Raw genomic sequence first — 15,522 nt, 5'->3', positions numbered from 1 at the left:
CCTTGATGGACTACAACTGACATATTCACTTATCTTAATTTTTATTGAAATAACACTATAGTGATACTTTCTGTCTGAAAAAAGTGCTCACTGTTACTGATTAGATTGCAAGAGATGTGCTGTTTTAAAGGTTGTTGACTGGTTTTTATAAATGTTGTCTAAGTTACTCATTAGAAATGCAGACAGTTGACACAATTCGGAGCCCTTTGCACTGGGAGTCAGGATTTGTCTATTTGCATTCCACCAAAACTGACTTATTTCGATTTCTTGAAATGTCTTGCAAGAGGTAGCAAAATTTTTTTCTCAGTAAATTGCTAACCTTCTTAATTCTTGCTGTAGCTCAGGATTCATGGAAAGTCCACGAAACATCACCGAATTTTTCATGCTGGGACTCTCACAGAACCCAGAGGTACAGAGAGTTTTATTTGTGCTCTTTTTCATTGTCTATCTGGTCTCTGTCGGAGGCAACTTACTTATTATGATCACCATTGTCTTCAGCTCTGCCTTGGGTTCCCCAATGTACTTTTTCCTCTCATATTTGTCTTTCATCGATACTTGCTATTCCTCATGCATGACCCCCAAACTCATCGCTGACTCTTTATATGAGGGGAGAGCCATTTCCTTTGAGGGCTGCCTGGCTCAGTTCTTTGTTGCCCATTTATTGGGAGGAACTGAGATCATCCTGCTCACAGTGATGGCCTACGACCGCTACGTGGCCATCTGCAAGCCCCTGCACTACACAACCATCATGACCAGGCATCTCTGTGCCATACTGGTGGGGGTGGCATGGCTGGGGGGCTTCTTGCATTCATTGGTTCAGCTCTTCCTGGTTCTTCAGTTGCCCTTCTGTGGGCCCAATGTGATCAACCACTTTGTCTGCGACTTGTACCCCTTGCTGGAACTCGCCTGCATGGACACATATGTCATTGGTCTGCTGGTGGTGGCCAACAGTGGAGTGATCTGCCTGTTGAACTTCCTCATGCTGGCTGCCTCCTACATTGTCATCCTGCGCTCCCTGAGGTCCCACAGTGCAGAGGGGAGACGCAAGGCCCTCTCTACCTGTGGGGCTCACTTTACTGTTGTTGCCCTCTTCTTTCTGCCCTGCATATTTATTTACATGCGACCATCGTCTACTTTGTCCATGGACAAAATAGTGGCTGTGTTTTATTGTATTTTGACACCTATGTTCAACCCTCTGATTTATACTTTGAGAAATGCAGAGGTGAAAAATGCCATGAAGAATCTCTGGAAAAAATGAGCAATTGTGAATTGAGGAGTAGAGAAAGAAATAGCCATTTTCAGCAAGAACACGTATGGCCATGAGAGCTGAGTATTGTTTTCGGAATAAAAATCTATTTGAATGCCTGGAATTATGAGTTAGATAGTGCGCTATGTTATTGACCAGGTAAGTGGTCATATGCTGCTGGACTAGCTTCGCCAGATCGAGAGATGAGGAACTCATGGCTGAGCGGGAACGCAATGCAGTACCTTTATTGATCAGAGACAATGCTTTTTATATATCTCTTTAATCAGAAGTGGCAAGTGGGAAGAGGAAATGGCTAGGAGAGGGGGTGGAGAAAAAGAGTGTGAAGGTAGCAAGCTTCTATAGCAGCTGTTGCGAAGGTTCTTTTTTTTTTTAAGATTTTATTTATTTATTGATGAGAAAGATAGGAGGAGAGAGAGAAAGAACCAGACATCACTCTGATACATGTGCTGCCGGGGCTTGAACTCAGGACCTCATGCTTGAAAGTCAAGTGCTTTATCCACTGTGCCACCTCCCGGACCACTGTTGCGAAGGTTCTAACCAGATTAAACCAGTACCCTGCAGGCAAGGCAGGTCTCAGGCAAAACAGTGATTATGTAAATGGACCACAGCATCAAGCAATGCAGGGGACCTGGTGTAATGACCAACAATATGCCACTTAATGGATGCTCTACTACTACTCTCTCCAGTTCTGTTTGAGGTGGGACCTTAATCAGCCTGGAATACTGGGAGCCTGTAATGAGAAGAATCCCGATTGAAAACACTTACCTGGTCCTCCAACTCTGCACATCAAAGTATGGTTCATAGTAATTGTTGACTGTCGCACTTACCTGATTTGTATCTAAAATATCAGAAAGAATACTTAGGACTTTGAGAATACAGAAAATATAATTAGGAATGACTGAACTCAAATCCTGGAAGTTTATTGAATAGATTTATAATAAAATTAACATAAGCATGATCCTATATAGTAAACTATAATGGTTGATAAAATCAGACACAAATGTCAAAAAATTGTGTATATATGACTTGATGCAAATCTGCTCTAGAGTTTATTGAGTAATAACAAGTTACTACATCTAGATGTTGTAAATTGGGTTAATCACACTGTAAACAAGGCCTCCTCATGTCCTCATAAGAAGCTGACACAGTTTTCTTTTTGAAAGTAAGACAACTGTATCCACGGAAGTTGAATTACCTTGCCAAATTTGAGCAGGAATTTAAGTCTTTCTGCCTTCAAGTTTGATCTTGTTAAAATGCATAGTGCTTTATGATCTGCTGATTTTCCTGTTTTATTTTGGTCATGTTTTTAGCTTGTAACTTTTCTATCATCAATACCCTCATTGTCAGTCTCTTATATTCAGTTGTCCAGATTTATTTAAGGTCTGAACTCAAAGTATTATATCAAGGAAACTTTCATTCTGTCTAATCTACTTAGTAAATGCTCATTCCTCTCCCTGATTACTTGTTACCTGGAGTTACTTTCTATTTGTATGTCTCACGATCATTTGACAATATGTGGTTCTCTGGTCATCTCTACTTGAGGGTTGCATTTTGCTGATGATTCTGTTATGGGGAATTTTCTTATATGTTTATTTTTCAGGGAGAATAATACAGACAAATGGCAAGAAAAACCCAACTGTAATATTTCCTTTACAATAGTATTAGATATTTTGTTTTCCTAAGTTTATTCTATATCTAGCCCATAAATTATACGTTTTTTTCATAATTAAAAGAAAACCGTATCTTACTTTCTTCAGGCAAGTGGATGTTTTTATCTGCGTCAAAAGGAAACAAATGTTCTATGCTTATAACCTGAGGATGTTGTCCTAAATAAACATTGAGCTTGAAAACAATTGGTTGAAAAATTTTCAGTCAATTTTGCAGATGTTTATAAAATGACTTTCAAAAATTATTTCTTCAAATACAAAGAGGATCTTTTGTTGATGTAATGGATGTTTTCATTAATGCATTCAATTCGAACAAATTGATCAATGAAAGTAATGTTTTGTATTCACGGCAATACTTAGAAACTCTGATTCTGAATTATCACTGTTCCCATAAGTATTTTATTTACATAATTTATAGAAACTAATTCTATAGGTACAAAGAAAAATTTAGAGAAAGCAGAAATAAGATATAAACCTCAGTTATTTCTGTATGAACAGTTTTGTGGTATGCTGATTCTGTTTAATAAGTAGAAAGATGGCATCTAATTATGTCTGTTTTCATGGAAAGGATTTAATACATAATATAGAATTTAAAGAAAATCAGGTTATGAAATGTGCAGCTTACTTACATAAGAATTCATACCTTATGCACCTATGCAGCTATGGATACAGATGTGAGGAAAGTAGGTTTCCCAAATGGCAATAATATTTAACTTTGTGATTAGATTTTATTTTACACTGAATTTTTTTTTAATTCAAAGGCAACCTAGACCTGGGTGGGTGCACTGAGCTCATACTGAAAGAATTGCTAGAAAACCTTTTCTCTTGTTAGCTAGACACATGGGCTAGAAACCAAGAAGGCTCCATTTCTTTTCATCCACACCCCTAACCCCCTTCTCTTTGATCCCAGACTCAAGGCAATACTGTGGCAGGGGAGTGACAAGGGCAGCAGTGGCACTGGATGGCTGGCCAAGTTCCTAAGACACTTGGAAGGGGGATCTTTCTATGTGACCACAGTAGTAGTGATTTCAACAACACGGGGCAAATTCTCCATCACTTCCATTACTTTTCTGTCTCCTGACTCTTGATCAGATCATTGAAAACTCTTGTGGGAATCAAGCATCATGTTTCCACAGCCATAAAGCATCAGAGAGATCAAAGAGAGTGTATAGTGCTCAAGAGAGGTATTCCTAACAACTGAATAGTGTTCAATTGTGTATAGATAGCACAACTTTCCTAGCCACTCATCTGTTGTTGGACACCTGATTTTTTCCAAATTTGAACTACTACAAATTGTGCTTCTATGAATGTAAATATACATAAATTTCTTCATGGGTATGTTTGGTTCCATTGGCTATATCCCCAGAAGAATTTCCAGGTCATAGGGTGGGTCCATTTCTAACATTCTGCATCTTTCTTTTCTTTTCCTTTTTCTTAGGGCTATAACTGGGGTTTGGTTCTTGCACTACAAGTCTACTGCTCCTGGTGGCCATTCACCACCCCCCATTTTTATTAGATAGGACAGAGAAATTGAGAGGAGTTGGGGAGGACAGAGATGGGGAAGAGATAGATGGACACTTGCAGTACTGCTTCACTGCTTGTGAAGCGACCCCCCTGCAGGTGAGGAACCGGGGGCTTGAACCAGATCCTTGCACAGGTTCTAAGGCTTCATACTATGTGTGCTTAACCTGTTGTGCCACTGCCTGGCCCCGTGTTTTCTAGATTGTTCTTCACAGGGTTTGGACCAATTTACACTCCCACCTTTGTCTCCTCTTGGATGGAGCTTGAAAGAATTGTGTTGAGTGAGAGAAGCCAAAAAAAAAAAAAAAAAAGAAAAAAAAAGCTTAAGCAGCAAGTAAAAACAGTTGGCGTATTGTACCAAAGTAAAAGACTGTGGGGTGGGGTTGGGGGGAAGAATACAGGTCCAAGAAGGATGACAGAGGACCTATTGGGGGTTGTATTGTTATGTGGAAAACTTATGGAAATATTGTATTTACTGTCGAATGTAAAATATTAATTCCCCAATAAAGAAATAAAAAAAAAACAAGGAAAAACATAAAGTAAACTTGTACTGAGCATGGTGTAATGTATTAAAACAAAGAGAAAGAGAGGGCAGGGAAGAGCCTGGGGAAGGGGTTGGGGTCCTGGGGCATGATGGTAGCAAAGGACCTAGGTTGGGGTGAGAGGGTTTTGCAGACATCTATCATAGGGAGATGAGAAATCTTGCTGTGTATCAACAACTATACTGTAAATCACTAACCTCAATAAAATGACAAAAGAAAAGAAAAATCTAATCTATGAGTCGGTAATGCCAAAATTATTGCATTTATTAAATTATAGTAACAGTTAAGTCACAGGATGAATGGTAAAACATTTTGTACATAGTAAAAACATAAGTGGAACTGAGTATTTATAATGACCTTTTTTATTGGCATTCCCATCACCAGTATGTCTAATAATGCAGTATTGTAGAGAGAAATTTGACAGTTTGAGCTTTAAAATCAGACAGAAAAAAAATCTTTGCTCATCGATTTCCCACTTTTAAGACTTAGCTTGAGTAGTTCAAGATTTTATTCAAAGAGAGCGCTCATTAAACATTAGCTACAATTATCATCATCATCATCATCAGCCCCATACTGATTTGTACATCATAAAATTTCATTCTAATTCCTTGGCAATTATAATGGGGACTTTACAGACTGATGTTTTTGTTTGTTTGTTTGCTATTGCTAGGGCTTTACCACTGTGGGCTGACTTTTTCAGACAGAAAGACAGAGACAGAAGGACAGAGCTGTAGAGGGAAAAACACCACAGCACCAAAACTATACCCAGTGAAGTAGGGATCATGTGCATGGGGAAACAGATACCCTCCCAGATGAGTCATCTAGCCAACCTTGTAGACTGAATTTTTAAAAAAATAATTATTTATTTTTCACAGAGACAGACATTGAGATGGAAAGGGAGATAGAGAGGGAGTGAAATAGAGAGACACTTGAAGCACTGTTTCACTGCTTGTGAAGCTTCCCCTCTGCAGATGGGGAGGAGGGGCTTGAACTGGGGTCCTTGTGCACTGTACTGTGTGGTTTTTAAATTTTTTTTATCTTTATTTATTGTATAGAGACAGTAGAAATTGAGAGGGAAGGAGGTGATATATAGAGAGAAACAGAGAGACACCTGAAACACTGCTTCACCCCTGCAGGTGAGGAGAATGGAGACTTGAACCTGGGTCCTTGCATATTATAGTACTAATGCTCAACCAGGTGCGCCACCACTCAGCCCCTAATATGTATGTTGAGTTAAGTGCACCACCACCCGGCCCTTTGACTTTTTAAGTATATTGCTGTTTGCATTTATTCACAAGATACTCAGAAGAACATTGTGGCAAGACATCTATTTGTTTAAAAAGCCTTTCTACAGAAGTAAATCAAATGTAACATAAAGTCCTGAGAACCTGTGGCCTGTCAGCATCCAATGAGATGTGACTCCCTCAGTGAGAAATTGACTTCTCTCTGGCTTCTTCCCACAGGAGTCACAAACTCTTACAGAGGCAGGTCTTTCTATATGTGCCAGTAGGTTCTCAATTTGAACCCTTCTTCTAGAGGACCAGGTTGAACAGAAGCCAACAAGAGCCTTCAGATAAGTTCTGTTCTGGCAACTCACAGATGCCACAAATGGCTTCCTCTCTTGTAACTTCAGGGAGAGTTGAAGGCATGTTCTCCTCGAGTGGAAGAGAGGTACTGCTGAGATAGACATTTGGCCTCTCCTGTGGTCATGGTCAGTGAAGGGCAGTAACAGTGATCTTTCCTCCTCTGGCAGGATGTGCTGGCCCCACCACACCTGAGGCAAGATGTCACCTTCACCTTCTTCACAGTTTCAGAGTAATTTTCAGTTGACTTACTTTTTTTTCAACTTAACTCATTTACTTCTTTCTTGCAGTTTAAGGAAGTACACAACATTATTTCCCTTTTGTAGATTAAAAAGAGAGGTAAAATAATTTGTTTACATGTATAAAGATAATTAATGCTTAAGGAAATATACAAGTCAAGCCTATTTAGTCAAAAGTCCTTAATTTTTGACTCAAAACATTGATTTCCAAAACTCTTTAAAATTATAATACTTTCATATTATTTTCTGTCATCCCAGTTTGTGATCTCTGCTTTTATTTATTTATTTTTTGTAACAGAAATTTACTTTAATATCCCAGGCAGATACCTCCAATAGCTTTTTGCCTTTACCATTTTTTTTTTCATTGTCTATGTCTAAAACCCAACCGAATGTGCAGGAATTCCCTGCTTTATCTCTACGGAGTTTATCAGTTATAATCTCATGTCAGGCAATTCTGCTTTCACATCTCTCTGTTTATAGTAAATTTAATTTAATGTAAATTTAAATAAATAACTTGTGTGCAAGTGCTCAATTCTACATATTGTGATAACTGAAGACATTTTTATTACTGTGGCAAGAAGACACAGACCTTTCAAACATTAAGAACTGAAGAAAACCACATTTTGATGGAAGTAATTTTGAATATTTGTTTCTTTGCTATTGCATATTTGTTCACATATCGTGATACTTAAAGTTCATTCACGGCGCATTGACAAATATAGAGGGTACCAAAGAATATTACTGTTGATCTGTCATTGTTATACTCAGGAACGCATGTGACTCCGTTCTCATATCCTCAGGGACTCTTAACTCTATAAAGACATTAAAAATTATAACTTGTGACTGAGTTGGCTTAAAGATGACTATAGTCAAGTTGGATTTTAATTATATGAAATCTTTCTTATTTTTAAATGGACAGAAACTTATGGACTGCTAAAATGATCATTGTTTCTAGACACTACAGGTAATGTGACTTAGTAGCTACATCAGTCCTGCTGTAGGTTTCAGAAGAAAATTGATCCAGATAATATAATTGACTACTGGCAGTTTAAAAAAAAAAAAAAAGAGCCGATCTTAGAAGGACCTTGAAAAAGTCATGTTAAATGAAATAAGTCAGAACAGAAGGATGAATATGGGATGATCTCACTCTCAGGCAGAAGTTGAAAAACAAGATCAGAAGAGAAAACACAAGTAGAACCTGAACTGGAATTGGCGTATAACACCAAAGTAAAAGACTCTGGGGTGAGTGGGTGGGGGGAGACTATAGGTCCGAAAAGATGACAGAGGATCTAGTGGGAGTTGTATTGTTATATGGAAAACTGGGGAATGTTATGCATGTACAAACTATTGTATTTACTGTTGAATGTAAAACATTAATTCCCCAATAAAGAAATTAGAAAAAAAAGAGGCGGCATAAATCTCTTTATCATTGGATTTTTTTCCCTAAATAATTCAATCACAATATTTACTTATCATCGGTTTTTATTATTTGACTCCAGAGTTTCTTCATAACATTTTTCACCTCTGCATTCCTGAGGGTGTAGATTAATGGGTTCAACATAGGAGTGACTATGGTGGAAAATACATTTACAGCTTTGTCAATGGGGAAAGAGGTCATGGGCCGTAAGTACAGGAATATGCAAGGTACAAAGAATAAGATGATGACAGTGATGTGGGAGGAACAGGTAGACAGGGCTTTGTGTCGTCCTTCAGAGCTACTAGTCCTCAGGGAGCGTAGGATAGTGACATAGGAAGCTATCAGCATAGAAAAAATAAGTAAACACATTGACCCACTGTTGGCAGCAATCAGGGGCCCCAAAGTGCGAGTGTCTGTGCAAGCTAGCTCTAGGAGTGGCATTAAATCACACAGAAAATGGTCAATGATATTGGGACCACAGAATGGTAATTGGATTATAAGCAAAAGCTGGATCCCTGCATGGAGAAACCCTAACATCACAGATAGTCCCACCAGGAGAGCACACACTGGCCGGCGCATTATGGTCACATAGTGCAAGGGCTTACAGATGGCCACGTAACGGTCATAGGCCATGACAACTAACAAGGTGACCTCAGCTGCAGCAAAGAAATGTTCCACAAAGAGTTGAGTCATGCAGCTATTGAAAGATATGGTCTTCTTTTCAGAGATAAGGTCCAAGATCATTTTGGGTGCTGTGCAAGACGAGTAGAAACCATCAATTATAGACAAATAGGAGAGAAAAAAGTACATGGGGGAACTCAGAACCGGGCTGATGAGGATGGTGACTGAGATGAACAGGTTACCTGCCATCGTGATCAAGTAGGCCATTAAAAATACAGCAAACAACAGTTTTTGCAGTTGTGGGTTCTGGGTTAAACCAAGTAAAATGAATTCAGTCACATTGTTCATCCTTTCTCTTGGTTCAGCGTGACCTGTGAGCACGTGGTGTACCTGGAAAGATCACAGTGTTTCTGAGTGAAGACGTGTTAAATTCTAACACCTTCAGTTACATGCACATTCCTTTCACCTCTGTCCTTTTGCAAGTTGTAGTGAAAAAGAATGGAAGGTTGAATTTCTCATTATTCAACCATTTCCAGTCAAGTCAGAAGGAGAAAAAGAAATACAAGATGTTCTCACTCAAAATGTAGCACTTAAAAAAAAAAAAGAGGAGGGGCCAAGTGGTAGCATATCTTGTTAAATCTGGTAGCATATCTGGTTCAAGCCCCTGGTCCCCACCTGCAGAGGGAAAGCTTCACAAGTGATGAAGCGGGGCTGCAGGTGTCTCTATCTATTGAGGTTTCCCTCCTCTCTTAATTTCTCTCTGTCTCTAGCCAATAATAAATAAAGATTTATAAAAAAGAGGTGAAAATTGACTAGTTGTAGTCTACTGAGGCAGTACTAAGGACTGTAAGTGTGGGAAGGCAGGAGGAGGTAAGAATCTGTGGGGGCTCTAGTGTACCGTGGTGGAGGAGAGACTTGAGGTGGTGGTGGTCTGGCCTGCAGACACCCATCGGAGGGAGAATAAGTAACTAATCATGTGATGGTAACTGTCTTGTGAATCATTATTTACCTCCCAACAAAGTGATTTGGAAAAGAGAAAGAAAATGATTGAAAATTTTTTTACCTTATTCATACTCATTAAATAGTGACAATACCTTACAAACACCATTATAAAATCATGACATTAGCATGATTATTGACATGTAGTTGACGTCTAAACTTTCTTGCTCTGCAAATCTCATATTTGATTTTCTTTGATTTTTTTCATCAATAACAATAGTTTAGGACTTATGCTTTCTGGTTGGCATTGATATTTATAGGTATATGAACTCTGTACTTTAAAAATAAAAAATATTTCCATCAGGGTTATCACTGGGGCTAAGTACTAAGAATCCATTGGTACCTTAGTGGTCATTTTTTTTCCTTCCTTCCTTCCTTCCATCCTTCCTTCCTTCCTTCCTTCCTCCCCCCTCCCTTTCTTCTTTCCTTCTTCTCTCTCTCTACTTTCTTCTACTTCTCTCTCTCTCTCTCTTTCTTTCTTTCTTTCTTTCTATTTTATAAAAATATTTATTCCCTTTTGTTGTCCTTGTTTTATTGTAGTTGTTGTTGTTAGTGATGTTTTGGTTGTTGGATAGGGCAGAGAGAAGTGGAGAGAGGAGGGGAAGATAGGGAGAGAAAGACAGATGCCTGCAGACCTGCTTCACCGTTTGTGAAGTGACTCCCCTGCAGGTGGGGAGCTGGGGGATTGAAACGGGATCCTTACCCGGTCCTTGCGCTTTGCGCCACATGTGCTTAACCTGCTGAGCTACCGCTTGATGCCCCTTTCTTTCTATTTTTATTAGATAGGACCGAGAGTAATCGAGAGGCGAAGGAGAGACATAAAGGGTCAGAGAAAGAACAATACTTCCAGTACTGCTTCACTGCTCATGAAGCTTCCTCCTTGCAGGTGGGGGCTGGGGTTTGAACCCAGGTCCTTGGACAGAATAACGTATGCACCCAGGTCCTTGGACATAATAACATATGCACCCAAGTGGATACACAACTACCTGCCCCCCCTGTAATTTTCAAAAAAGTTAACAGTTGGGTTGTGGGTTGGGGAGCTGGCTCAGTGTTTGAGTACTTTGCATGCATAAGGTCTTCAGTTGGAACAATAAAGACAAAAAGCCACGGATGGTGGAATTGCGCTTTATGCACACACACACACACACACACACACACACACACACACACACACACATGCTCATTCTCTTTGTCTTGTCTCTCTTTCTCTTTCTTATAGAAAAAATTAACCTTAAATCCTAGGCTGTCAGGAGGCTTCAGCACTAGAGTATGTGTGTGAGATACTGAGTTGGATATTCAGAAGTGTATCAAAAAGTCAACTTCTTATCAGATATGAAAATTCCAAATCTTAATGTATCTATGCCATTTATTTTCTGTGACCAATTAGTCCTTCCTGTAGATTCCACGTGAAGTGAATATACATATTCACACAGATAGAGATGAACTGTAGATTGAGTTTTCCCCTCGCAATGGCTGGCAAAGAGCTGTATTTATAACAGTTCATTGAGCAGCACACACACATACCTGGCTCAGCACGACTCTTCAAGGTCACTCTATTCAGTTCTTTGGATGTGGACATGTATAAGGTCCAAAGTTCCTTTTAAAAGTCTTAATCTTTCTTAAGCGAGATTTCATTGCATATAGAATTAGTTATGCAGCCCTGCCACATCTTCCAAATTGATTTAAGTGAATCAAAAGAATTGCTCTGATTTTTTTTATTTGATAGAAGTGCTAGTGTCATTTGAGATAATACATTGTGCTTTTCTTGAATGAGTTCAGATGAAAGGGCATCACTTTAATTACCAAATGAATGGAAATATTGAATTTTTTCTGGAATGGTCATTACATGAATTTTCAAAGCAAGTACATGTTTTTATAAAGAATCCTAAGATATTTTATTCTTTCTTATACTCTTTTAGTTGATATAGGCAGAGAGGCAGAGAAATACAGAGAGATATCATAGCAACATAGCTTCTTCCAGTACTGTGTGGGGTCAGGCTTAAACTTGGGTTATGTGCATGGCAAAGAAACCACATTATGTATAATAAGTGAGCTCTTTCTCACACTCTTATTCTCCAAGTTTCCATGTCCTCCCACCCCACAATAACCACGTACTTCTCAAAAGTTTCTGGATGCAGGACTGACAAAAAATAATAAATCTCACTTGAGTAGTATGCCACTTTGCCATGTGTGGAAACAGGTGTGAATCCAGCTCCTACTGCATTGGAGGAGGCTTTGGTATTGTAGTTTGTGAGGCAAACGTGATAACCACTACACTACAGAAACAACTCGGTGTTGTGGTTTGTCTGCCTGCCTGCCTCTCTGCCTCTATGTAACACATTTTCTACATGCAGAAGTTAAAATAATTACCTCTCAGTTTTTTAAAAGTGGAGAATATTACCTTTTCCAGGAATGGTCAAGCTCTGGGTTGTTTTATTTCTATCATTATGACCATGTGGTCTTCTATATATATAATATTTAAAATATTTATTTTTATTTTTGCCTCTAGGGCTATTGCTGGGGGGCTTGGTGTCTGTACTATAAAACCACTGTAACTGGAGGTCATTTTTTCCATTTTGTTACCCTTGTTGTTGTTATTGCTGTTGTTGCTGTTGGATAGGACAGAGAGAAATTGAGACTGGAGGGTTAGACAGAGAAGTGGAGAGAAAGACACCTGAAGACCTGCTTCACTGCTTGTGAGGGAACCCCCCCTGCAGGTGGGGAGTGGGGATGGGGGCTGTAACCAGGATTCTTACTCTGGTCCTTGCACTTCCCACCATGTGCACTTAACTTGCTTGTGCTACTGACTGGACGGCCCCCTGTCTAGTATTTTTTAATAGGCTTAATTCACTAATTCTAACTTCAGCATGACAATGCAGAAGCTATAAGGTTGAAGTGTTAAATTATTACAATTATTGGATTTACTCAGAAAGTGAACTGTTTTGGGATAAAAAAAAGTTTCATGACTTTAAGATTTAATACTTAATTCTTTTTGGGACTTGTAATAAAGGTATCAATCTATCTTCAAAATTGTTTTTATCTCTTAGAATTATATTAAATATAAATTAAAAAATATTAAAGTCAGTGAAAAATTTATTATCATGAAAAGCCAGTTATGGAACTCTAAAATGTGAAAGTTAATAAAATCTACTTAACTGAATATTGTTCTCTCAATTCTTCCAGATCTTTGTTTCTCTCTAAGACCACGGGCATTACAGAGAGAGTTCCTTTCATTCTGGAAATTGTTTTAAGTGTGTCTGTAACTCACACAGCTTGAAAGAGGTATCTCCCAACCAAAGTTTCTTTGTAATTCTTCATATATTTTACAGAATGTTTAAATAATCTTTCCAGAAGCACTAGATTTGGTAATGCATTGAACTCTTATTTCCTGTGAGGATTAATAATTGGCCCTGGGCTGATCTTTGTTGAAACATTAGCCAAGATCTTCCATGTTCTCCCATTTGGGACCAACAAATATCACTAGAGGACAATTTTAGAATTGTTGTTGAGCTTTGTTTAGACAAATGATTCCTGTATAGTGTTGGATTGTTGTTTTAACCGAGCTGGCTTCAGCAGGCCGGGCTAGCTTCACGGGCGGGTAACAGAGATGACCAGAGACATACGGCTGGGCCTGGAAGCTGTATTTCTTTTCTTTTTTTTTTAATATTTATTTTATTTATTTATTTATTCCCTTTTGTTGCCCTTGTTGTTTTATTGTTGTAGTTATTATTGTTGTTGTCGTTGTTGGATAGGACAGAGAGAAATGGAGAGAGGAGGGGAAGACAGAGAGGAGGAGAGAAAGATGGACACCTGCAGACCTGCTTCACCACCTGTGAAGCGACTCCCCTGCAGGTGGGGAGCCGGGGTTCGAACCGGGATCCTTATGCCGGTCCTTGTGCTTTGCGCCACCTGCACTTAACCCGCTGCGCTACAGCCCGACTCCCCGCTATATTTCTTTATTTAGGATCAACGATTCATAAACTAAACCAAACTAATCACCAAACAGAGCTCTCCTGCATCCTTCTCACATGGCAGCGCCAAGAAGTCTCGAACTCTGTCACTCTGGAACTCTGTTGGGGTTCCTTCCTGGGGCGGGGACAAGCGGGCCCACGAAACTAGCAGGACTAAACCAATTTTCCTGGCAGGGGGAAAGCTAGACCAAATCAATGTAAAGCATACAACATTGGATGATGTTTTGCTAGAAAGATTTAGCATAGGGTTTTGCTACTCATTTGACATTGGTAAAACATGAATAAGGACATAGGACCAGTTTTGGGAATGGGCCAGAGTTCAGAGATGGATTCTTTTGAAAACATAGCTGTTATAAATGTGGTGGTTGCCCCAAAACTGGAAATGTTAGTCTTCAAGTTTATGTGGCAGATTTCCTTGGGTGATTATGGTCTTTTTATACAGAATGATTGAGGTAACTGAGGTAGAATTTAGTAAAGATTAAGTAGTTAAATCGTATACTCAATTACTTTGGGATTACATAATTACTTTTGGGATAATATCCTTTTGGATGTGTGTGTGTGTGTGTGTGTGTGTGTGTGTGTGTATGGATAGACATACTTAAGTGTGCAAATCGCCCCATGTATAGACATACTTTGGGGTAAGTACCTAGAAGACAGATTTTTCTGATGTCCCCACAGGGAGATACTTATGGGGAATTTCAGTTAAGTATTAGGCTCTCATATTGTAGCCACTGAAAAAGCTGCTCAGCCAACCAAACCTGCATAAAGACTTCCAGGTGGTATCCCCACGGAGTAGTAGTGACTGAAAGATAGTGCCAGGAACAACAAGATAAAGCATGAAAAAGCCCCTGGAATCTCAAAACATTTCAACTACATTTGAACATTTGAAGAAATTCACTGAGCCACAGGTGGTGCAGGCATATGTAGTAAAGGACTCAGGAGAAACTTTCAAGACACAAACAGTTTAAACTGGGAGCTGGTAGCATGCATTGGGCAAATGGCACCATTTTGATAGTTACTCACACAAAGGAATACACCGGCTTTTCCTTGAGAAGGTGGGTTGAACCTCATTGGAAACTAAAACTGTGGCATTCTCAGACTGCAGCAAGTAGCGTCTAGAGGTCAGAGTACATTCTCAGCTCAGGAAGGAAGAACCTGTCACACCTACCCATGGCTATACACAAGACTCTCCCCCTACTCTGCTCCCTATATGAATAAGATAGCCAGCACCACTTATTGGCTGAATAGCAGAAACCATGATTAACCTAAACATGGAAAAAGTACAGTTGTTCAAACTTACAAGGACACAGAAAAAATATCTGAGTTTGAATTTAGAAAGCTTATCATGAAGGCAATTCAAAACTCTATCCATAATGTACAGATAAGACTTCATGATCTCAGAGATCATTTCACCAAAGATCTACAAACCAAAGAAAGAAATACATAAACAGCGATCTATGATGTGAAGGAGGTCTGGTAAATAGAATAAATCAGTTTGAGAAGAGAATCAGGGTTAGAAGATAAAACCACCACACTCTTTGACTGAAAAGCTGTTGGAGAAGAAAGTTTCATAAAAAATGAAGCAATTAGAGCACATGTAGAACATGTGGCACGAGCGCAACGACCGGTGTAAGGATCCCGGTTCGAGCCCCTGGCTCCCCACCTGCAGGGGAGTTGTTTCACAAGTGGTGAAGC

General features: G+C 39.2%; 2 protein-coding genes across 2 annotated transcripts; one reads left to right on the top strand and one right to left on the bottom strand.

Annotated features, from left to right (window-relative positions):
- The first annotated feature begins 349 nt into the window (after positions 1-349).
- Positions 350-1,258, top strand: LOC103109907 (olfactory receptor 4C3D). Its single transcript, XM_007519024.2, has one exon. It carries the CDS (start codon positions 350-352, stop codon positions 1,256-1,258), a length of 909 nt encoding a protein of 302 aa, XP_007519086.1.
- A 7,026-nt stretch (positions 1,259-8,284) lies between these two features.
- Positions 8,285-9,241, bottom strand: LOC103110004 (olfactory receptor 4C45-like). Its single transcript, XM_007519144.3, has one exon. The coding sequence runs from the start codon at positions 9,203-9,205 to the stop codon at positions 8,285-8,287; it is 921 nt and encodes a 306-aa protein (XP_007519206.1). The 5' UTR covers positions 9,206-9,241.
- Between the last annotated feature and the right edge of the window lie 6,281 nt (positions 9,242-15,522).

This window comes from Erinaceus europaeus, chromosome 17 (assembly GCF_950295315.1).
Source record: "Erinaceus europaeus chromosome 17, mEriEur2.1, whole genome shotgun sequence".
In the NCBI taxonomy this organism is placed as follows: Eukaryota; Metazoa; Chordata; class Mammalia; order Eulipotyphla; family Erinaceidae; genus Erinaceus; species Erinaceus europaeus.
The sequence above is the reverse complement of the archived record's forward strand: the minus strand, read 5'-3'. Positions and strand labels throughout refer to the sequence as shown.